The sequence below is a fragment of the Arvicanthis niloticus genome, chromosome 29 (assembly GCF_011762505.2).
Source record: "Arvicanthis niloticus isolate mArvNil1 chromosome 29, mArvNil1.pat.X, whole genome shotgun sequence".
NCBI lineage: Eukaryota > Metazoa > Chordata > Mammalia > Rodentia > Muridae > Arvicanthis > Arvicanthis niloticus.
The window spans coordinates 10,587,646-10,612,623 of record NC_133437.1 but is presented as its reverse complement, the minus strand read 5'-3'; the positions used below and the strand labels follow the sequence as shown (position 1 = coordinate 10,612,623).

The 24,978-nt window shown below is 36.4% G+C and overlaps 1 protein-coding gene across 2 annotated transcripts in view; it reads left to right on the top strand.

The window, feature by feature from the left end:
• The window catches only part of Rasa1 (RAS p21 protein activator 1), an 82,206-nt gene that overhangs the window by 10,420 nt on the left and 46,808 nt on the right, over positions 1-24,978 (top strand). For both annotated transcript variants that reach the window (XM_076927104.1, XM_076927103.1), the window contains exon 2: positions 24,574-24,726. In XM_076927104.1, the coding sequence (XP_076783219.1) occupies positions 24,574-24,726 (153 nt within the window). The remainder of the gene's footprint in view (positions 1-24,573; positions 24,727-24,978) is intronic.

Genomic DNA, 24,978 nt, shown 5'->3' with positions numbered 1-24,978 from the left:
CAGTGAACTTTCAAAGTTGTTTTGATTTGTGTTTCCCTAATGATGAACATTTTAAAAGATATTTCTTAATTGTTCTTTTTTCTTTTGAAAATTCTCTGTTCAGATCCTAGGCCCACTTCTAAATTGTCATTTGTTTTGACTTTTTGTTTTTTTCTTTTCTTTTTTTTGAGTTTTTTATACATTTTTGATGTAAACCCACTATCAGATGAATAGTTGATAACGATTTTCTCACATTCTGTGGGATTCCTCTTCACCCAGTTGATTTTTTTTTTTAAGCTGTGAAGACGCTTTTAAGTTTCATGATGGCCTGTTTGTTAATTTTTGGTCTTAATTCTTGGGCAAATGGAACATTATTTATTTTCTACACTTTTATTATAAAGGGTACTGCTTATTTCTTTTAGCACCTTCAGGGGTTCAGTAAAAATCTTTTTGACATGATGGCCATTTTGACAATGTTAATTCTACTAATCCACGAGCATGAGCATGAGTTGTCTTTCATCTTCTAGTGTCTGTCTCTAGCTCCTTCAGAGATTCAAAGTTTCATTGTAGAGGTCCTTCACTTCCTTAGTTAGGCTTATTCCTAGATACTTCATTTTCTTTAAGGATATTATGAATGCTAGTGTGTCCATGGCCCCCTTCTGTGTATTTTGTTGTTGTTGTTTAGAAAAGCCGTTGCAAGTTGATTCTTTATTTTACCACATTGTAAATTTATTTTTGGTTTCTAGAAATTTTCTGGTAGAACTTCTGGAATCTCTAATGTATACTAGAGTGTTATCGATAAAGAGTACTTCGAGTTCTTTCCCTGTTTGTATCCCTTTAGTTTCTGTTTGTTGCTTGTTGCTCCAGCTAGTATTTCAAACACAGTTTTGAAAAGGAGTGGAGATGGTGGACATGCTATTTTATTCTAAATTGCAGTGGTATTTTTAAAGCTTTTCTCAATTTAGGATTATATTGCCTGTAAGTTTCCCATGTACAGCTTTTTGTTATATTGAGGTATGTTTTGTCCATTTCTACATTCTTTAGAACTTTTATCATGAAGTGTTGGATTTTGTCAAAGGCTCTTTCTGCAGCTATTGGTCATGTGATTTTTGTCTTTAAGTCTATGTGCCTTATTTTATTTTTTGGCTAATATATGTTGAACTGTCTCTGTACTGAGGGATAAAAGCCAACTTGTTCATTGTGTACACATCTGCTTTGAATATTTTTGAGCCTATGTTCATACAGGATATTGCTGTGTCTTTACATGGTATTAGAGTGGCAGTGTGTTCTGTTTGGTGCTCTGTGTGCTTCTTGTATGTGTATGTATTCCCCTTAATTAGGGGTTGTTTCCTTTTTAAGATCTTTTTGAAGTTATGATCTATGCCACAAACTAGGATTCTTCTCATTCATCTATGCCTGTAGTTTGTAAGTTTGGTCTTTTCATGGTGGTTTATATTTCCTGTATGCTTCTTTCCTTTTTATAATTTAAAAAATTTTTATTTTATGTACTTACGTATTTATTTATTTTTTAAGTCTCCTATTTCTTCTGAATTTGGTTTAGATCCTTTATTTATCTTTCTGGCCTGATATTTTGTCTTCTGCTTAATCTGTTTTATTTGTAGGTATTTCTTTTGAGTTTTATTTTTTTCTAATTGTTTTTCCAAAGTCAGTTAAGCCTTATTTCAACAAAGAATATACAGTGAATGTAATGTAATTTATTCTTGTTGGAACTTTGAGAAGGATGCAGCTTAACCTTTCATCAGGGCTACTGAGGGCATTGCCCTCAGAGCAAGCATAGCACAGAGCACACGTGAAACAAGGAGGGCCACTATGGTATGGAGAACATAGAGAGAGGTGATAATTGAAAATGAAAAAATAAAAAAGAAAGACAGGTACACTTCACAAATGGGAATTATTAGAACTATAAGCTAGCTTAGAAAGGACACATGATATAATATTATAAAAGGACTTAATTTGAAAATAATGTCTCAGCCCAGCGTTTGTGCAGTGCTTTTGGTGTTTACCCAGAGAAATCTTACAAAATAGTATTATTTAATGTAATAGCAAACAATTACTATTTAGATACATTAATTATTTCTTTTACAATATATATGTATCACTCCCCTGCAGTGACAGTTTAGAAGAGTAAGTAGGACCTTAGGCAAAACACATTTTTAAAAGTCCTCAAACACTGGCCTTCACTTTATATTGCAGGATATTTGATCATACCGTGAACTCTGAGGTTATTTACTGAGAAAACCTGTTTCTATTTGTGGTTTGGCTCAGCCCTTAGCACACACCTTTATTAATTCCAAACAATGAAGGTAAAATTAGTTTGTAGAAGGAAGCACCAATCTTTGAAAGTGATGTCTAAATGAGTGGTAGACAAAGTGACGAATCAGAGAAAGATTTGACAGAATAGGATATGTCCAAATCTCATGAGAAGAGAAAGGAAAGGGAAGCTAGTTGAGGGAACAATGCAGAGAGAGAAAGGAGCCAGTTTTACCAGAAGAGTTTTACAGAGTTATGTTGAAGAGAGAATAAGCTAGACTCAGGTAAAGACAGAATGAGCCAGGAAATGAGTAGAAGCCAGAAGATTAAACTGTAGTGCCAAAGTTACTATGAGGCCAAGCAGAGTAATTCATTCAGAGGCTGAGAAAGAAGCCAGATTTAATCAGTTAGCCTGGAGAGGAGTTTGAGCCAAAACAGCTGAGTTGAACTAGCCAAACAGTTCAGAAAGAACAAGAAAGGGTGAGATTATTCAGCAGTAAGTCTCAGAGGCTAAAATTGTTCTAGGCCTAGATAAGACTATATGGAGGCTAGAAGCTTCCAGGACTAGGTCTAGGTTAGCAGATCTGAGAGACGACAATTGTTATAGGAGAATAAAGGTTACATTTGCAACTTTATGATATTAGTACCTATTCTTGATTATGAGGATCTAAAGTATATGTTGATGAAAATGTTACTTGTACTTGACTCTTTCAAGTCTCTAGTAGTCTTCATTTGAGTTTTCTAGTTGGATTTCGGTTTTTTTTTTTTTTTTTTTTTTTTCAGTTCCATCTTTATTTCAGCTTGAGCTGTCTTGGTAGTTTATATCTTTATTGAGTTCTTTTCTAAGTCCTATACTGTCTTTGTGATCCCTGTCAAATCTCCATGTGTTTTCTTGAGTATTACTCAAGTGTTCATTTTCCTTAATTTTTTCCTCTTAATTTCAGTGGGCTGTTTTTTAAATTAATTAATTGTGTTTGTATCTTCTTCAAGCTTCTTGAAATTTTTTTGATGAAGTTGATGATTTTTCTTTAAAATTCTGTCTCTTGGATAATTCTCATTGGTTGACATTTCTACAGGAATGGTAGATTTTGGAGAGGAGATACTGGCTTGATATTTCATATTGATGCTTATTTGGAGGTGATATCTGGGCATGTGAACTTCATTTATTAGCTCTATGTTTGATATGGACAAGAGCTGGTTATGTCAGAAGAGAGGATGCTTTCGGGGATTGAGTCTAATGGGTGGAATGAAATTAGATAGATGGGGCTGAGCTGGTGTACAGGACGTGCATTCTGGTCTAATGTTGGACTATGGTGGTAGATCTGGTTGGGTGGAGAGGTTGGATATGTGTCGGAGTGGACTGTGAGTTGGGTAGGCAGGAGCAGTCCTGGTTGGAGTCTAGAACTTGGTTTCTGAGCAAGACTGGTGGCCACACTAGGCTGGGGCAGGGCTGTGGGACCTGGGAGCCAAATCTAGCACTGTGCATAGAGGGAGGGAAGGGGTCAGGGAGAACCTGCAGACAGAGGAGAAGAATGCACAGGTTTTGGCTGTGCTGCAGTAGTAATATTTTTTGTAACTAAAGTACAGCATCAAAGCAAGAAATTAATATAATCCACTTACTCATGTTTCATTAGCTGTATATATGTATATTTAGTCCTGTTCAGTTTTGTTACATGTATAGGTATATGTAATTATCACCACACTAGAGGTAGAGAATAGTTTTGTCATCACCAGGCTGCCTGTGATGTACTTCTGTGACTAACCTCTCCTTCTCATACCTGTTCCTAACCCCGGCAACTACTTACCTGCTTTTCATTTTTTCGTTGAAAGGAAGTTATATAAATGGGACCCTAGTATGTTTTACATTGGCATTTGTCATTCAGGAAAATGCTGTCCAGCTTTAACTATGCTGTTGAATATACCAATATTTTGTTCCTTTTCATTGCCAAATAGTATTCATGATATGTGGTATTCACAAAAAGATACAAGTGTAACAATGTAACCATTTAGTCTTTGGTGAACATTTGAGTTCACCAAAAAGCTGCTGTAAACATTTATGTGTACGTTTTTATGTGAACATAAATTCCTTGCTATATTAAATAAATGCCCATGAATATAGTTGCTGGATTGTATGGTAAGTGCATGTTTGCTTTCTGTAAGAAGCTGCCCTCTGTTTTCTAACATGTCTATATCCTTTCTTTTTGTGTCCTATTCTATCACACTCTGCCTTATTCCCTTGCCATAGGGAGTCCCACTGAACCTGAAGCTAGGCTGTCCACCAGCAAGTCCTAGCAGTTCTTCTCTCCTTGCCAGCCACAGCACAGGGGTTATAGATGCTCACAGCCACGCCTCTCTGTTTACATGATTTATGGGATCTGAACTAAAGTCTTCTTGCTACCTACCAAGCCATCTCTTCAGCCTCTGCTTTATTGTTTTATAATCCCACCAGTAATAAACGATCCTGTTTCTCTGTATCTTCACCAGCATTTAGTATCACTATTTGTTAAATGTTTATGATAACTCATTAGGATTTCAATGAATTGTTTCTTAATGATTAACAGTGTTAAATATTTTCATGAACTTACTTGCTACTTATATAGTCTCTCTGGTGATATATCTTCTCTGTCCCATTTCTAGTGGTTTATTATTTCTAGTACTGTTACTTAAAAACTCAATTTTTTAATTACATTTTTATTTGTGAAATAATTTTAAATTACACTTGTACTTTTATTTTGAATTACAAATGTACTTACATTTGTGAGTACATTTAGGTCCCATGTTGCACAAGGAAAATTGAGAAGACAACTCATGGGAGTTGGTTCTTTCTCTCTTCACAGTGTAGGTCCTAGGTATCAAATTTAGATTGTTAGGTTTGGTAGCAGGTGCCTTTTCCTGCTGAGCCACCTTGATGGTCATTTTAAAAGAAATTCTCTTTTAGCCTTAGATTTTTTTTTTAAGTTTCCATAGTTCTATATATATTCTAAATTTTAGTTATTTGGTTTTTGTTTGTATGCTTCACAAAGATTTTCTCTCAGCCTGTAGGTTGTCTTTGCCTATTCTTAATGGGGTCCCTTGTAGAACAAGCACTTTCTTTGCTAACATCGGATAAATCAGGCTTTTTATAGACTGTGCTTTTAATGTTAAGTCTAAGAATTTGTGCTTAGAATAAGTCACGGAGATTTGATAATGTAAATTTTGGAGATATTAGCAGCATTCTTGTGGCACTTAGTATGTGAATGAGTCTGACCTCAATATGGAGGAGAAGTTTTTTTCTTCTTTGCCTTTTTTGGAAGCTTATGAAGTATTTCTGTTGATTAATTTTAGATATTTGGTAGAATTCATCAGTGACACTATCTGGCCCTGGATTTTTTAAAAAAGTTTTGAATTAGGAATTTAATATAAATAGAAACTACCATCTTATTTTGGTTGCATATGATGTTTGATACGTTTATATTCTAGTTGGTTTAGTTTATGAATATAAGTTGTACAATTCTCTAATTCTAGTGTGTAAATATGTGTATATGAATGCATGTATATAGGTTTGTGTGTGTGCATGCGCACACGCGCAGTTATTACTTGTGATGTGTTCTATTCTTATTCTGATTTTTGTTTTACTTAAATATTGGCAAAAATCAGTTACATAAAATTAAAAAACTTTGTATTACTTTCCAGAATGCTCTTGAACAGATAAGTCTTGAAGCCATTTTGTGAATATCCTTGAACAGTTTGATGCAGACCCTACAAATTGTGTTGTACCCTACTTACAGTCCTTTCTTTTGATTTCCTGTTTACCCTGATGCTTGGGGCTTGTATGTTCAGGAAAAAACAAAGTCACCTTAACCTCTTCTTTAGTATGCTGTTTCTTGTGTGTTCTACTGCTTATTCTACAAGTTGGGGAGTTTTATTTCTTTCCATTGTCTGCTTCTCATGTCTGACATACCCATCTCCTACAGTGATTGTGGGTCAAACCTTCAATCTTCTGACTAACAGGACAGCATGACTATGGTTAACCGGAAAAAAAAAAAACAACCTACAAGTTTTGTTCAAAACAATAAGTGTAAAATAACCTCACATGTGTCAGTTAAGTTGATTTGTGACACATTATAGAAGCTTTGTGGTTAAAAAAAAAAAAAAAAAGAAAGAAAAAAAGAACTGGCAGCAGCCTGCCTGGTGGTGCTGACTAATTTAGATAATAAAATTATAGAAAAAGACATGGACTCTTAGGAACTGCAGATTTATTGAGAGTTAGGTTGTCAATGATGCATTCAAACCAGTGGGCTTCTTCAGTTTAAGGATGGAACCCTTTTTGGTGCAGTTGTTATTATTATGTTGTATTCATTGTGTACATGAGTTACTCATACTTTTATGAAGACTGCATAAGCAAACTCCCCATAATTTTCCCATTAATGAATTTGTTCACTTTACATCTCAATTGCAGGTGCCCCCTCCCTCTAGTCTTTCCACTTCCCCCCACAGACCATCACAGGGTCTCTCTCTCTCTTATTCCCTTCACCTGAGAAGGGTGAGGTCCCTCCCAGAGAAGCAACACACCTGGCACCCAAAGACTCTGCAGGCCTAGGCACATCCTCTCCTAAAGAGCCCAGACAAGACAGCCCAATGGGGAGCAGGACCCATAGGCAGGCAACAACATCAGGGTAAGCCACTCTTCTGGTTGTTGGGGACCCACATGAAGACCAGGTTGCACATCTGCTACATATGTGCAATGGGGCCTAAATCCAGCCCTTGTATGCTCTTTGGTTGGTGGTTCAGTCTCTAGGGCCCCCCTAGAGTCCAGGTTAGTTGACTACTCTTGGTTGTCTTTGGAGTTCCTATCTCCTTTGGGTTTGTCCCCTATACGTTTTAATGTTAAAAAAATTTAAAATTTGCTGAAAACTTGTAAAAATACTTCAGTAATATACTTTATATCATACTTGAATATTAAATATGATATAATATGAATAATAAGTATGAATAATAATAGTTGGCATTTTGACCTGTTTCTTTTACTTCATATATACATATATGTATTATCTATGCCAAAACTAATTGTAGTGATTATATCTTAAATTCTTAAGTCTTAAATTCTTAAATAGTTCATTGTGTACTTTTGAAGGAATAAGAAATCCTTGGTAGTTAAACATAATCAGTTTAAAATTAATATAATATTCAGATATTTTTAATTGTTTCTCAAATATTATTTAAAAATTAATATCAGTAGGTTGGTATTGCCACTTGCCTTGACTAGTTTTCATTATCTGGATGAATTTAAATTATTTATTGAACTACTGAATGTTGCAGGAGATATTAGAAAAAAAGAGCTTCCGGCGAGCCTCCTGCTCGTTCCCAGCCTGGCCACCATGTTCCTGCTCTAAGCCCATTTGTCTCTGCAAGCTGTACAGCAAAACTGGAGCTCCCAAGCTCTTTCCACCTGACTGTTGTCTAGCTTGCTCCTGTAGCCACCAGTCGCTGTGCTTGCAGCTCTGATTCGCTCATCCCTGCAGCCACTAGTTCCTTCACAGCTATAACCATCAGGTTGTCCGTGGACCCACATTCTAATACCCAGTAAATCAAAACTCTAGATGCTTAAAGTTAACCAATGGATTTATATATTAGCAAATACTCAACACACAAGATATCCACACAATTAGAATTATTATGCCAATTACCTAACCTTGGTATGAATAACTGCTAGAGACACGAGGGTAACATCTGCCATCTCACTTCTCCTCTCTCCTCTTTCTTTCCTCTCTCCTCCCAACTCTTAGCTCTGCCTTCCTCTTCCCTGTCTTATGACAGAGCTCTGCTGCAAATACATTGGGCAGGAAATTCCTACCACAACTGAGAGAAATCTTGGTTGATTCTAAGTGGCAGAATAAACCATGTGCATTTTTTTGTTGTTGTTGTATAGAGTCATTTTCATTTAACTCCAGGAAAACACTATGAAATTCAATTGCTACATCTTATAGTGTTTTAATTTGTTTTATGTTGCTGTCACAGTTTTTGGGGAATGGATACTTTTTAAACAGAACCAGTATATTTATGTGGGTATTTTAGAGAGTAAAAATACAGGATTGGGTTGTCCCATCTGTATGCTACTATTGGAAATCCTGGTAGCTTATAGGACAAAACGACAGACAGGTGTAGAGAAATGGCTTTGTATAGAATGAGTCAAATAATATGGTAGCCACACTTTTAGAACAGTGCACTCAGGAGATAGCTACCTCTAAGACACAATCCCATTCAGGGGAGTCCTCCAACAAACAGTGACCCCAGTATTTTCCCTAGGTTTCATTTCTAAAAGGGCCTGCCTGCCACTTTACCTCTTTCAATGCTGGGCAATGAACCTGGGGCCTTGTGTATACAAGCCTGAGGTCTGTCTTTAGCCCTCCACTGGCTCCTAGTATCACTATGTGGACATCAAACCTTTAGAACCCTTGAGGGAATCTCATCCAAATCATAGTATATAGTATACTAATTTTGTTGTTGTAGTGATTTTATAGTACCTGCAATGTATTATGCACAATATTCTTACACTAATGTTCCTACTGTTAACTAAAAGAGAAATATGTAAAACAATGGCATTCTTTTTTTCACAATTTTTTATGTGTTTCTTTTTGTTCATTTCTCTGTTTACTGAATAGGCTGTAGCCTATAATAATATCATACAATTATTATCAAAAAGAATACTATATGACAGTTATTCCAAAGAAATGTTCTTAGGATAAAATACTGATTTTTTTTTTTGTTTTTGTCTTTGTTTTTTTCCCTAGGTGTACATAGTTTAATATATTTTAGTATATTAATTATGTACAAATATTTACATAAATATGGTAGAAATAGTAAACATAAAGATTAGTGATTTTAAATTGTTTATTTGAAACTCTAGGAAAGATAATTATTTTTTTATTGGATATTTTATTTATATTTCAAATGTTATTCCCTTTCCCGGTCCCCCTGACCCCCCAAACTCCTATTCCATTTCCCCTCCACCTGCTTTTAGAGGGTGTTCCCCCACCCACTGACCCACTCCCACCTCCCTGCCCTTGCATTCTGCAACACCTGGGGCATTGAGCTTTCACAGGACCAAGGGCTTTTACCACTGATGCCCAACAAGGCCATTCTGTGCTACATATGCAGCTGGAGCCATGGATCCCTCCATGTGTATTCTGGTTGGTAGTTTAGTCCCTGGGAACTCTGGGGGATCTGGTTGGTTGATGTTGTTGTTCTTCCTATGGGGTTGCAAACCCCTTCAGCTCCTTCAGTCCTTTCTCTAGCTCCTCCATTAGGGACCTCATGCTCAGTCCAATGGTTGTCTGGGACTATCTGCCTCTGTATTTGTCAGGTTCTGGCAGAGACTCTCAGGAGACAAATATATCAGGCTCCTGTCATCATGCACTTCTTGGCATTCACAATAATGTCTGTGTTTGGTGACTGCACATGGATGGATCCCTAGATGTGGCATGGATTTTCCTTAAGTCTCTGCAACCACACTTTGTCTCAGTATTTGCTCTCTTGAGTACTTTGTAAGGAACGAAGCACCCACACTTTGGTCTTCCTTCTTCTTGAGCTTCATGTGGTCTGTGGATTGTATCTTGAGTATTGCAAGCTTTTGGGCTAATATCGACTTATCAGTGAATGCATGCCATGTGTGTTCTTTTGTGATCGGATTACCTCACTCAGGATGATATTTTCTAGTTCCATCTATTTGCCTAAGAATTTCATGAAGTCACTGTTTTTACTAGCTGGGTAACACTCCGTTGTGTAAATGTACCTACCACATTTTCTGTATCCATTCCTTTGTTGAAAAACATCTGGGTTCTTTCCAGCTTCTGGCTGTTATAAATAAGGCTGCTATGAACATAGTGTAACATGTGTCCTTGTTATATGTTTGAGCATGGGTATATGCCCAGGATCGATATAGCTGGTTCCTCAGGTAATACTATGTCTGATTTTCTGAAGAACCTCTGAATGATTTCTAGAGTGGTTGTACCATCTTGCAATCCCACCAACAATGGAGGAGTGTTCCTCTTTCTCCACATTCTCACCAGCATCTGCTGTCACTTGAGTTTTTGATCTTAGCCATTCCTACTGATGTGAGGTGGAATCTCAGGGTTGTTTTGATTTACATTTCCCTAATGACTAAGGATGTTGAACATATCATTAGGTGCTTCTCAGCCATTTGCTATTCCTCAGTTGAAAATACTTTGTTTGGCTCTGTACCCCATTTTTTACTAGGGTTATTTGATTGTGTGGAGTCTTAACTTCTTGAGTTCTTTGTATATATAAGCCCTCTATCAGATGTAGGATTGTTAAAGATCTCTTCCCAATCTGTTGGTTGCCGTTTTGTCTTATTGTCAGTGTCCTTTGCCTTACAGAAGCTTTGCAATTCTATGAGGTCCCATTTGTCAATTCTTGATCTTAGAGCATAAGCCATTGGTGTTCTGTTCAGGAAATTTTCCCCTGTGCTAATGTGTTTGAGGCTCTTCCCTGCTTCTCTTCTATTAGTTTCAGTGTATCTGGTTTTATGTGAAGGTCCTTGATCCACTTGGACTTGAGCTTTGTACAAGGAGATAAAAATGGATCAATTTGCATTCTTATTCTTCTACATGCTGACCTCTAGTTGAACCAGCACCATTTGTTGAAAATGTTGTCTTTTTCCCACTGGATGGTTTTAGTTCCTTTGTCAAATATCTAGTGACATGGGTGTGTGGATTCATTTCTAAGTCTTCAGTTCTATTCCATTGATCTTTCTGCCTGTCTCCATACCAATACCATGAAGTTGTTTTTTTTTTTTTTTTTTTTTTTTTTTTTTTTTTTAACCACGATTGTTCTGTATTGTTCAGGGATGGTGATTCCCTGAGAAGTTCTTTTATTGTTGTTTACTATATTAATCCTGCCAATCCATGAGCATGGGAGATCTTTCTGTCTTCTGAGATCTTCCTGGATTTCTTTCTTCAGAGACTTGAAGTTGTTGTCATACAGATCTTTCACTTGCTTGGTTAGATTCACACCAAGGTATTTTATATTATTTGTGACTATTGTGAAGGGTGTCATTTCCCTAATTTCTTTCTCAGCCTGTTTATCCTTTGAGTAGAGGAAGGCTACTGAATTGTTTGAGTTGATTTTACAACCAGCCACTTTGCTGAAGTTGTTTATCAGGTTTAGGAGTTGCTGGTAGAGTTTTGGGGTCACTTAAGTATACACTGGTAGTTTTTAACACCGGTCTATGTAAATAATTATTTTTCATAAATGTTAGATAACATTTACCAGTGAACAATATCTGGGCCTGGTATATTCAGTATTGAAATATTATTTCTTATTTATTTAATCTTCTTAAATAGATATACTAATAAGATTATCTAAATTTTCAGATTTGTGACTAGCAAATTATAATTTATTATCCTTATGGAATCTATAATGATATATATTTAATTTCTTATTTTTAACTTAGCTAAAGGCTTGCCAGTTTTTTGGATGGTGATAAAAATTACATATTTTAATTTTAATTAGGTACTAATTAAAAAATAGGTATTTTTATGTTGTTTTGCTGATATGTATCTTCTTTTACCATGTATGTACAATGCTCTCAGAGGTCAGAGGGTATCAGATCCCTTTGAACTAGAGTTACAGATGGTTGTGAGCTTCCATGTGGATGCTGGTAATGGAACTTGAACAGCAAGTGCTCTTAACTGCTGAGTCATCTCTCTGCCCTTGTTTTGGTGTCTAGTGGTTTTGAACTATTTTCTTAGAATTTCTGTGTCCCTTTTACTTAACTATATATTTGAAGATTTTCTACCTCTTTTGTTAGACCACTCAGTATATTAATTTAGTCACAGTTTTTAAAAAGTTTCTAGCTGGAGATTACAAAAACCCTGCCATGCCTTATTTTGATACTTGCACAGTCTTTTCAAACTGTATTTTGTTTCTTTTTGGATGCAAATAGTGGGTGTGACATATTGGATAAAAGGACCATTTTAAAATAGGCCATTAGTAATGAATTGGCAGAAGTGGTCTGTGTCCTCTGAGTGAGTCTGAGTATTTATCCTATGTTATCAGTGTTATCTGCTGCCATCTCTGTTTTATTTGGGACAGAGTAGCTATAAGGAGTTAAGAGTTGGGGGAAATTGAAGGTAGTTGTCAAAACTCTGTTTTTCACCTACCTGTGGTTAGGTTTTGGTAAGTTACATTTCCCTGAATGCAGGCTTTGTTAGAAGAAAGCAGGCTTTGGCTTTATTTTCCTCCCTTTCCCCACTACATGTATAAGGAGATTTTTCTCCAGTTTTTATTGTGATCATTTAATGAAGAATTTCCTAAGCTGTTTCACTTTTAAGGTCCCATTTGCACCCAGCTCCTTCCTTGCAAATTATTCATGTGTTTCTAGATGTTTGAGCATGTAAATATCTGTAGAATAAAATACTTACTTAAAATAAATAGTTTTAAAGCAATTATCTGGTGTGTGTATGTGTGTGTACATGTACATACATATAAATACATAGTTTCATCATTTATTAAAGGCAAAGAAACATGCACACTATTGAGGATGATGTGTTTATCTTTAGATAAAGAGTTAAAGCCTGGCGACATACTGTGATTATCAGTGCTGAGAAATCAATTCACATAAATATGTAATTCAAAATGGTAGTATATTTGGGTCATTTTAGAAATAATTTGAAATTTTCTTAATCTTGAGCCAAAAGTCATTTGGTATTTTTTCAAAATAAAATTGAATTCAACAAGTCAAACAAGATTTCTTTTTTCTTTTAATGACAGGGTCTTACTGTGTAGCTCTGGCTGTCCTAGGACCAAGTCTGGCCTTGACATCACAGAGATTTGTCTGCCTTGCCTACTGAGGGATGGAACTAAAAGTGTGTACCATAATGCCCAGCTCAAAGAGAGCTGGAACATGGCCCCCTTGTTCTATTACATTATCACCAGCTTTCTGTTTTCTAACTCCTTCACTGTCTAAGCTTGGATGTTGGAGTCCAGTATGTTATCTGTCGTGAACAGTTTGTGATAAGGTTTTAGGGTCCCCGTGGGGAGAGGAGCGACAGGTTGTCTCCACTCAGGATTGACTGTGAGATGGGTCAGTTCCACGAAAGGGGAGAGAGAGAGTACGCCAGAGATGGAGGTTTGATATTTAATTGCTCTTTAATAATGCACAACAAACAATATATTATCACCAATACCAAAGCTATTGTAACAAGGTATTGCCATATTTCCTATGCATTGCCTCTATCAATATCAGTACGATAAATACAAATAATAAATTGCTAATTACCAAGAAAATAAGCATAGCAATAAGTACATCATTATTCATGAGTTATACGACCTGAGTCCTTATGACTGCAGTTTCCAGCAGCTCAGGTCCAGAGAGTGCTTGACCACGAAGATGGGGGCATTGGTCTCTCAGCTGCTGCTTTGATGATCCATGCTGCATAGTGCTTGGTCTCTTGGCTGCTGCTTTGATGGTCAGGTGCAGAGGAGGCGGAGGATCACATGAGGCAGTGCATGGCTACCAGTGTGATGAAGTGCTCTGGCCGGGGGCTCCTCTTTTATGCTTGAATTGGAGTTACTGCTGATGTGCACGGCAGATAACTAGATGCTTCTGGTTATCTCTGGGCTATGACCTCATTGTAGGTGAACTTTTGATAATCATAGTACTTTAAAAGATGTCCAAACTTGTTTTCTGGATTTGTCCAGACTTGTTTTCTTTCCTACTACAAAAATGGAGTCAGCTCTGTTAAGGGCCTGCTCCTTACAGATGTCCTGGAACTTGCTCTGTAAACTGACCTTGAGCTCAGAGATCTGCATGCCTCTACCTTCTTCAATCAAAGATGTGTACCACCATGCCTGGACCTAAGGTTTTCATGGCCACTATTTCTCAAAATCTGGATCAAAAGCCTGTTTCTTCCAGCCTCAAGATCTGGATCAGGTTGTGCTTTCCATTTTTCGAGTGCAGTTCCTTGTTCAGTTGCAAAAGCATAAACAAAAACTTTAGGATGATGGGCACTTGGCTTGAGATTACCACTCCCTTAATCTGATTATCTCCTTGAACAACGGATTTATCTCCATTCTATTTCTTGGTGCCCCTTTATTTTTTGAACCATACATTTTGTTCTTTTTCTTTGGAAGCTTGCTAGGCTTGATCAAAATGCTCTTCATAAGACTAAACCAGATAACAGAATCTCTGCTGAGCTTTTTGAGACTTTGTTTGTCAGTACAATAAATACAAATCTCTTTACCTTAGCCTCAGGCAGACTCTTTCAGACCAGGGCACAAAGGAGCGACATTCTTCATCAGAATATCACAAAAACAGTCTCTACACCACATGCTATAATTCTTCTTCACTGAAACCTCTTAGGCCAGGTCTGCACAGTTCAAATCATCCTCAGCACCAGAATGCCTTCTATATTTTTACACAATGGCCTATTAAACCCCACTTAAAACATTCCACTGTTTTCCAGAGGCCCAAAGACCACATCCCCCCTCACCCCCCCCCCCCAAAAAAAAAAATAAAAGCATGGTTAGGCTTATCGCAGCAGTACTCCAGTCCTGGTACCAACTTCTGTCTTAAAGTTTCCATTGCTGTGAAGAGACACCATGACCAAGGCAGCTCTTATAAACGGAAGCTTTTAAATGACGTTAGCTTACAGGTTTAGGGGTTGCATCCATTATCATCATGGTGGGAAGTGTGGTAGCATTCAGCCATGCATGGCGCTGGAGAACCTGAGGTTTCCATAGGCTGGTAGGAGAAGAATGTTTTTATGGGCAGCTAGCAGGAGGGTCTCAAAGCCTACCCTCAGAGTGACACACTTCCTCCAATAAGCACATATCTAATCCAAAAAGGCCATACTTCCTCCTAATAGTGCCATTCCTGGGGACAAACATATAGAAACCCCTACAAAATTAAAAGTTCTAATATGACACTATATTCAAAATATGTGCTATTTTTTATACATGGTATGATTTCTCCTTTCATAAAATAATGTTATTTATTCTTTGAACATTTCATACAACACAAAGACATGCTGATTTAAGCATGATGAAGATATTAGGAAAAAGGCAACAGTCTGTTGCTTTTTGTAATCCAACCTACTTAGGTTTGTATTAAAAAATATTTTTATGTGTATGGTAAAACTACTGCAATTGGTTTTGTTTGTTTAGTTCTGTGTGTATTTTGCCTGCATGTATATGTGTTCCGTGTGTACTCCTGATGTCCATGGAGGTCAGAAGAAGGTTTGGATTCCTTGGAACTGTTTGTTCTATTGTAGGTGCTAAGAATTGAAGCCAGGTCCTTGGAAAGAATAGCCCTTAATAGCCGAGTCATCTCTCTAGATCCCAAATACTGTAGTTATTAACAGTAAGTCTTGAGTCATCGGTGTCAAAGGCAACATTCATTAGTATTGAATACCAAGATAGCAGGCTGGTCACAAAGTATACCTTGGTTTTCAAAACCAAGGCTGCAGTGAGGTTGAGCCATGCAGTACGGAGGGTGGGATCACTGCCACAAAGAGCTGAAGTTCATTATGTGGAGTATCTTTAGTTAATTTTTGGTATGTGTTCAGAAGCTCCCACCTATAGTTATATAACCACATTCATAAAAGGCTATTACCTACAGTTTAATAGACTTAGAACTAGTAGAAATCTTGGAGATAAAACCCTGTGACTGGGTCTTAGGGACTTGAACTTGTAGACCTGTCCACATGGAGTCTCCAGAGATTCAACAGTAACAGTTAACATTTTTCTACCCAAGAATTGGTTCCCAAAAGAGTTTTTGCTTTTGAGTGTCTTAGTTGAGATAGGAGAGTTGTAAATTTTTTACTTTATTCAGTTTATGATTTGTCAAAAAGGTGCATTCTTGTCTTTGGATTTTCATATATTCTATCCAGGAAACTGGTAGTGTTTTGAAGAATTTTAAGTTTTTTTTTTAATTATTATTTTTTTAATTTTTCTTTTACAATAGTGTCTTGCCATGTTTCCCTAGATGGGCTAAATACTCACTATGTATTATTCTGCCATGGTCTGCTGGGTGGTAGAATCATATGCCACCAGGCCTCACATACTTTTTAATACATAGATTGGTTTATGTAAATTAGTGCATCTTTTAAGAGTATGAGTAAAAAAACCCAATGATTTATGTGTACAAACATAATAGTAAATGAACAAAAATGGGTAGACAAGATAGTGAAGTTAAGTGGTTTTGTACAAAATAGAAAAGATGACCTTAGTTGGTAACTTTTAATCATTCTGAGTAATAACGTTTAACTGTTAAAATGATTTTCTTGTTTTTACCTCTGTTTATTTGACAGTGAACACTGTTTTGTTTTGGTATTGGTGTATTTATTTAAATAAAACCTGGCTATTTTCTTAGAAGAGAACAGTTTTGGACAAATACAGTGAATTGTATGTAGCAAGTCAGTATGTCATCTATTTGATGAGCATGCAGTAACATTTAACCACTGTGTGTACTGTGATATTTAGTGGAAGGAATTGGTAATGTTTGACCTTTTAGACAGATACATAACTTAGGATCTTCTGCATTTCTGGTATGTGCTATTGGGAATCCAACATGGATATTAGTATAGTAGTCTCTTAAGAGTGTTGAATTTACTAAAGTGCTTTCTTGTTTTGATTCCGCTTTTTCTAAATTTTCATGTTTAGTGATTCTTTGCATAGTACAGTTTCAGACCTATCAGAATAATACCCAACTTTTCAGCAGAAACTCTAAAAGCTAGAAGAGCCTGGACATATATCTTGCAACCTCTGAAAAAACCACAGATGTGAATGTAGACAGATACCCAGCAAAACTCTCAGTTACCATAGATGGAGGAAGCATGGTATTTTAAGACAAATCAAAATTGAAACAGTATCTATCCATAAATCCAGCCCTACAGAAAACACTAGAGGGAAAACTCGAACCCAAGGAGGAAAACTACATGCAAGAAACATAAGAAATAGGTAGTTCTGTGCCAGGAAAAGCAAGGGAAACACGCGCACGTGCGCGCGCACGAACACACACACACACACACACACACACACACACTACCACCAACAACATCAAAATAACAAGAAGTAATCACTGGTCATTAATATCTCTCAATATCAATGGAATCAATTCCTCAAAAAAAAAAAAAAGACACAGGCTAACAAAATGTATTAAAAAGACAGGATTTATTAGTCTGCTGCATGCAAGAAACATACCTCAGCAATAAAGATAGGCATTACCTCAGGTAAAGGGCTGGGAGAAAGTTTTCCAAGCAAATGTATCCAAGAAGCAAGCTGAAGTAGCCATTCTAATAGCTAATAAGATAGACTTTGAACCAAAATTAATCAAAAGAGACAGGGAAGGACAGTTCATACTCATCGAAGGAAAAATTAACCAAGATGATATCACAATTCTGAACATTTTTACCCCAAATATAAGGGCACTCACATTTGTAAAAGAAATATTGCTAAAGTTAAAATCACACATTGAATCCTACACATTAATAGTGGGAGACTTCAACACTCCACTTCCACCAATTGACAGGTCATCCAGACAAAAACTAAACAGAGGCATAATGAAGCTAACAGACATGAGGAATCCAATGGACCTAACAGACATCTATAGAACATTTCACCCAAACACAAAAGAATAAACTTTCTTCCTAGTACCTCATGGATCCTTCTCCAGAATTGACCATACAGTCAAAGCAAGCCTCAATAGATACAAAAATTGAAATAATGCCTTGTATCCTATCAGACCACCATGTAAACAACGAAACTAATAGGTAATTCTTTGAGAAAATCAACAAGATAGACAAATTCATAGCCAAACTAACTAAAAGACAGATAGACAGTACCCAAATTAACAGAACCAAAAATGAAAAGGGAGACAACAACAGACAACAAGGAAATTCAAAGAATCATTAGGCTTTACTTCAAAAGCCTGTACTCTACAAAACTAGAATATCTTAACTCAGTGGATGATTTTTCTAGTGATATGTCACTTACCAAAGTTGAATCAAGATCAGGTAAACTATTTAAACAGCCCTATAACCCCTAAAGAAATAGAAGCAATCATCCAAAATTCCTCAACTGAAAAAAACCCTGGGCCAGATGATTTTAGTGCAGAATTCTACCAGACTTTCAAAGATGAGCTCATTAATATCAATACTTCTCAAATTGTTCTACAAAATAAAAAGAGAGGGAACACTGCCAAACTCATTGTAATGAGGTCACAGTTGCCTTGATTCCCAAATCACACACAGACTCAAAAAAGAACTTGAGACTGATTTCTATTATAAACTTTTATACAAGAATACTCAATAAAATACTCACAGACCAAATCCAGAAACACATCAAGCTATATCTACCATGATCGAGTAGCTTCATCCCAGGGATGTAGGGATGGTTCATTATGTCAAAATCCATTAACATAATCTACCATATAAATAAATTGAAAGAATAAAAACCACATGATCATCTCATTAGATGCTGAAAAAGCCTTTGTCAAAATCCAGTACCCCTTCATGTTAAAAGTATTAAAGAGATGAGGGATACAAGACACATACCTAAACATAATCAAAACAATATACAGCAAGCCAATAGTCAACATCAAACTAAATGGAGAGAAACTTAAAGCAATTCCACTAAAATCAGGGGCAAGACAGTGTTGCCCACTCTCTCCCTATCTATTCAGTATAGTACTGGAAGGTCTAGCCAGAGCAATTAGACAACTAAAGGAGATCAAGGGATGCATATTGGAAAGGAAGAAGTCAAAGTATTGCTACTTGCAGATGATACGATATTATACATACGTGACTTCAAAAATTCTACCAGAGAACTCCTACAGCTGATAAACATCTTTAGCAAAGTGGCTGGATACAAAATTAACTCAAAGTAATCAGTAGCTCACCTTTTATAAATGATAACTGGCCAAGAAAGAAATTAGGGAAACAATACCCTTTACAATAGCCACAAATAATATAAAATAATCTTTGTATAACCTGAACAAAACAAGTGAAAGATCTGTATGGTAAGAACTTCATATCTCTGTAGAAACTGAAGAAGATATCAGAAGATAGCAAGATCCCCCATGCTTATGAATAGGTAGGATTACCTAGTGAAAATGGCTATCTTACCAAAAGCAGTCTACTGGTTCAATGCAATCCACATCAAAAGTCTAACACAATTTTTCATAGACCTTCTAAGAGCAATTCCCAACTTCATATGGAAAAACAAAAAGCCCAGAATAGCCAAAAATCCTGAAGAATAAAATAAAAGAACTTCAAGAGGAATCACCATTCCTGAAGTTAAGCTGTACTACAGAGCAATAGTGATTAAACACTGCATGGTAACTGTATAGAAAGCATATTATGTTGTTCAGTGGAATTCAATTGAAATTGAAATCCCAAAAGTAGACCCACACACCTATAGATACTTGATTTTTTTTTTTTTTTAAATAAGCCCAAACCATAGAATGAGAAAAAGAAAACACCTTCAACAAATGGTGCTGCTGGTCTAACCTGGATGTCTACATGTAGAAGAATGCAAATAGATCCATTTTAATCTGACTATACAAAACTCATGTCTAAAGGGATCAAGGACCTCAACATAAAACTGGATATACTAAATCTCATAGAAGAGAAAGTGGGAAATACCCTTGAAGTCACTGGTACAGGAGATAATTCCTGAACAGAACTCTAATGGCTCAGGCTCTAAGATCAACAATTGATAAATGGGACCTCATGAAACTGCAAAGGACACTGTCAATAGGACAAAACAGCAGCCTACAGATTGGGAAAGGATCTTCACAAACACTATATCTGACAGAATTTCTAATGTTCTCATGAAGTTAGACACCAACAACCCAAATAACCCAATTAAATAGAGTACAAACTAAACAGAATTTTCAACAGGATTATTGAATGGCCACGAAGCACATAAAGAAATGATTAACATCTTTATAGTCACCAGAGAAATGCAAATCAAAACAACTCTCAGATTTCATCTTACACTGATCAGAATCACTAAAATAAAAATATCAAGTGATAGCACATGCTGTCAAGGATGTGGAGAAAAAGGAACACTCCTCCGTTGCTGGTAGGAGTCCAAACTTGTACAACCACTTTGGAAATCAATTTAGTGGTTTCTCAGAGAACAGGAACTAGTTCGATGTCAAGACCAAGCTATACCACACTTGTAGGCATATACCCAAAAGATGCTCCACCATTTCACAAAGACACTTGGTCAGCTATATTCATAGCAGTTGTTATAGCCAGAGACTAGAAACAACCTGGATATATGTCTGTCAACTGAAGAATGGGCAAAGCGTGGTACATCTACACAATGGAATACTATTTTAGCTGCTAAAAACAAAGACATTATGAGTTTTGCAGGCAAATGGATGGAACTTTAGAATATCATGCTGAGTGAGATAATCTAGCCCCGAAAGGACATGCATGGTATGTGTGGATATTAGCTGTAAAATACAGGATACTTATGCTACTTCCCTATACCTAAAGAAGCTAAACAAGAAGGAAGTCACAAGGGAAGATGCTTGAATTTCACTTAGAAGGGGGAATAAAATATTCATAGGCAGGTGGAGGAAGGGAAATGGGTAGGAGAGCCAATCTGGAGGGCAATTCAAGGGAGGTTATGGTCAGGTGTGGGGATGGACAGGAGAGATGGACAGATAGGTTAAGAATGAATGGAAATCTACAACTGACTGGGATGGTGAGGTGGGGGTATCTCTATGATGTGACAGACCAGGGTAAAAGAGGAAACCAAGAATCAATGGGGGTGACTTTAGCTGTGACTCAGCATTGTGGATATAGAATCTGAAGAGGCTACCTTCTGTAGCCAGGTAGGAACCCCAGTGGAACAATAGGGAAACCGACCCACCCACAAAATTTTCTACCCAAAATTTATTCTGTGTACAAGAAATGCAGGGATAGTAGATGGAGCAGAGACTGAGAGAATGTCTAACCAATAACTGGCCCAACTTGAGACTTGTCCCATGGGCAAGCATCAGTCCCTGACACTATTAATGATACTCTGTCATGCCTGCAGACCAGAGTCTAGTTCTCTGAGAGGCTCCACCCAGCAGCTGACACCCACAGTCAAACAGTTAATGGAGCTTGGGGACTTTTATGGAAGAATAGGGGATTTGATTGCAGGCCCTAAAGAGGGTAGGAAATTCCACAGGACAAACAACAGAGTCAGCTAACCTAGGCCATTGGGGCTCTCAAGAAATTGAACTACCAACAAAAGAGCATACTTGGGCTGGACCTAAACCTCCCTGAACATATGTAGCAGATGTGCAGGTTGGTCTTTATGTGGGTCCTAAACAAATGGAGGAGGGGCCATCCCAAAAGCTGTTGCCTGTGTGTGGGATATGTTCTTCTAGCTGGGCTGCCTTGTCTGGCCTCAGTGGGAGAGGATGTGCTTATTCCTGCAGAGACTTAATGTGCCAGGGTTGAGGGATACCAATAGGGTCCCCACCCTCTCAGAAGAGGGGTAGATGTTGTGGGGAAGATTTTGCCCGGAGGTGACTGGGAGGCAGGTAGTGAGTGCGATGTAAAGTGAATAAAGAAATAGTGGAAAGTTAGCAAAAATTTTTACCTTTGTTTCTTTAAGACAATGCTTTTTATACTCTGCTTTTATGATTTAATCTTGTTTTTTTGCAACTTTGTTCTGATACATCTTGAAAATGGCAACTCTGCATTTGAATCTGCTCCTATCTCTTTATTTGGCATTTTCAGAATTTAATTTTGCTGCTATTGTTCTCTCTTTCTTGGATTTGGGGTTTTTTTGTTTTTTGTTTTTTGTTTTTTTTGTTTTTTTTTTTTTTGATTTTCTCCAGATTTTACTTTTGTTTTGTTTTCTTTCCTGCTTTCTTTTTTAGACTCCCCATGTTTTAGTTTCTTTTTTATTCTTGTGATAAAAACATCATGAGCAAGACAATTTATCTAAGTTTATTTGGGCTTATGGTTGGAGAGGGTTAGAATCTAAGATAGTGGAAGAAAGGTATGATGACACAAGCAGGAAGCTGAGGTCTCACATATTGACCCCTTAAGCTTCACTTAGTGAGAAGAAACTGAGCGTGGCTAGAGTTGTTAATCTCTCAAAACCAGTAACATACCTGGTCCAAAAAGGCCTCACTTCCTAAACCCCCCCAAACAGTGCTACCAGTCGGGAACCAAGTATCTAAAAGCCCAAGACTTGGCAATATCCTATCAAACTATCATATCACATGTATGTAGATATGTACCACCCATAATTTATGTTTTTTTATATTTTCGGTAATCTAGCTTTTTAAAATGTGCCTAATTTCTTCTTAATTTCATTAGCTCTTAATTTTATGAATTTTTAAATGTTTGGATTTTTGTATGCTCCCATTTCATCATTTTTATTTTCTGTTTTCTTGATTTACTTTTATATTTAATGATTTTATTTTCTGAATTTTTCTTGTGGAGAGCTGAACCCACGGCCGTGGACATCTAGGTAATTGCTCTATCACTGAGCTACATCTCCACCTTGAATAGCTGTTATTTAAAAATCTGTCTGTAGGGTACTAACTGGGAAGTGGTAAGGAGATGGGGGCTGGTGTGTAATCAGATTGGTCTTAAAAGTGATAAATAATGATAAAGATGTAGCAGAGAGAAAAAAAAAATCTAGAAAGGTTAAGCCAGGCCTATAGACCCCGAAACTCTGGGGACTAAGTCAGGATAGCCTACCTGGACTACAGAGTGAGTTCTAGTCCAACCCAAATGATTTAGCCATATCCTTGAGAGGGAAGGGGTGAGGCAGGAGGCGATTTTCATTATCATTATTTTCAGTTTGCCTGGTTTGAATTGTTCAGATTGAAAGATCCAGTAGCTGATTTGTCTATAAAATCGATGGAGGAATTAGGAATGATTTAACTTAAGTACTGTTTATCGTAACAGTGTATAGGTATGGCAAGTACATGGCCTAGGTCATATGAGTTCTACCTTTTCATGTTTATTTTGGAAATCCTAAGCAAAACACTATTCTTTTTAGTTCCCTTTTGTTGAGATGATGGAACTTACATTGTCTGAGCTGACCTTGAACTTGCTATTAAGCCAAGGAGGATCTTGATCCTCCTGCCTCTGCCTCCCAAATACTTAGGATACATGCATGAAACACCATGTCTGGTTTTAAAATTTTCTCTGTGAGATAAAGGTTTTTCTTTTGAGATTTTTTTTAATGAGATAAAAGTAGGTTAATGTCCATACATAGTACAGTTTAAAAGAAGAACATAATGTATCTAGTTGTAGATATTTAAATGACTTTCTAGAAGTACACTTTATAGGATCTCAAAGCAGGCCAGCATTTTGATAAGCAGAAGCAGAATGATGCATTTTTTATTGAAAGTATGTGTGTTCTAACAGTATTTGTGATACTAACAAATATTGTTTTGTCTAAGAGGAAGACTGGAACCCTTCACAGTGGCCTTTAAATTGTACTTTCTTTGTTTTATGGGATTTATCATTTTAGCAAATTAAGTAAGTTTAGACGAGACAGATATGAAAAGAATTTTAAAAGTTATAAAAAACTTCCTTGGCAGCTGAGTTTCTACACAAAAAAAATCCTGTGTTTTCTCTGCAAGGATAGTTGAGCTTAAGTATATGGTCATGAAGTAAGTTGTCATAAAACACAGGGTGATGATCAGCTCTTTGTTGAAACAGGAAATTCTAATAGCAGTCTTTTAAATAGTTACTCAGTTTTCCTGTCAGGGTAGTAAGACTAAAATAAAATAAAAATGTTATTTTTTATAAGGTTTGAAGTACTTTGCTAGGTCAGGTGGATTTCTTAATATATAGAGTTGCAAATTATTTCTAATTACTCATCTTGCTCTTCTGTTCCAGAAAAAGATTTAATGTAAAAAACATTTCTGGTTTGAGCAAATATAAGTAAACCTGGAGTAATATTCATCAGTTCATACAGTGAGGTTTGCATTTGTACAACAAATTTAAATACTTAATGAATTATTGATTTTAGGGAATTTGAGAGGAGGTGAAAAATGGAGTTAAGATTGAATTGTTCAGAACAAACAAATGTTTAAATTGCATGTGGGTGTTTAAAACTTGGAGTGTTGTGTTCTTACAGACTTGAAGTTTATAAGACTGTAATACTTGGAGTGTTCAGTCTGCACAGCAATTTTATGACAGCAACTATAGTAGCATCTATAGTCAGTCATAGAGATAGCTCTAACACGTGGACTCAGTAGAAGACACAAATATTTTAATTTTATTAAAATATTTTATTAAATTTTAATTAAATAATTTAAAATTTGATTATTTGTGTTTTTTTTCCTAGGTGGTATCATGGAAAACTTGATAGAACTATAGCAGAAGAACGCCTCAGGCAGGCAGGGAAATCAGGAAGCTATCTTATAAGAGAGAGTGATCGGAGGCCGGGGTCCTTTGTACTTTCATTTCTTAGCCAGACAAATGTTGTCAATCATTTTAGGTAAGTCTTTGTTTCTAGTTTAAGGTATTTAATATAATACTTTATTATTTAATCTGATACATACTTAAAAATATATTCACTTTTACAAAACTGAATGTCTTTGGTTTAATAAATTTGATTTCAATTAAATTACTTAATCAGGGATTTAGAGTAAATATTCTTGAAATGTTTAAACTTTCTGTTTAAAGGTAGTAATATTGGTTTTTACAATGGCAATTTTCAAATATATGTATAGTTAAAGAATTATTACTA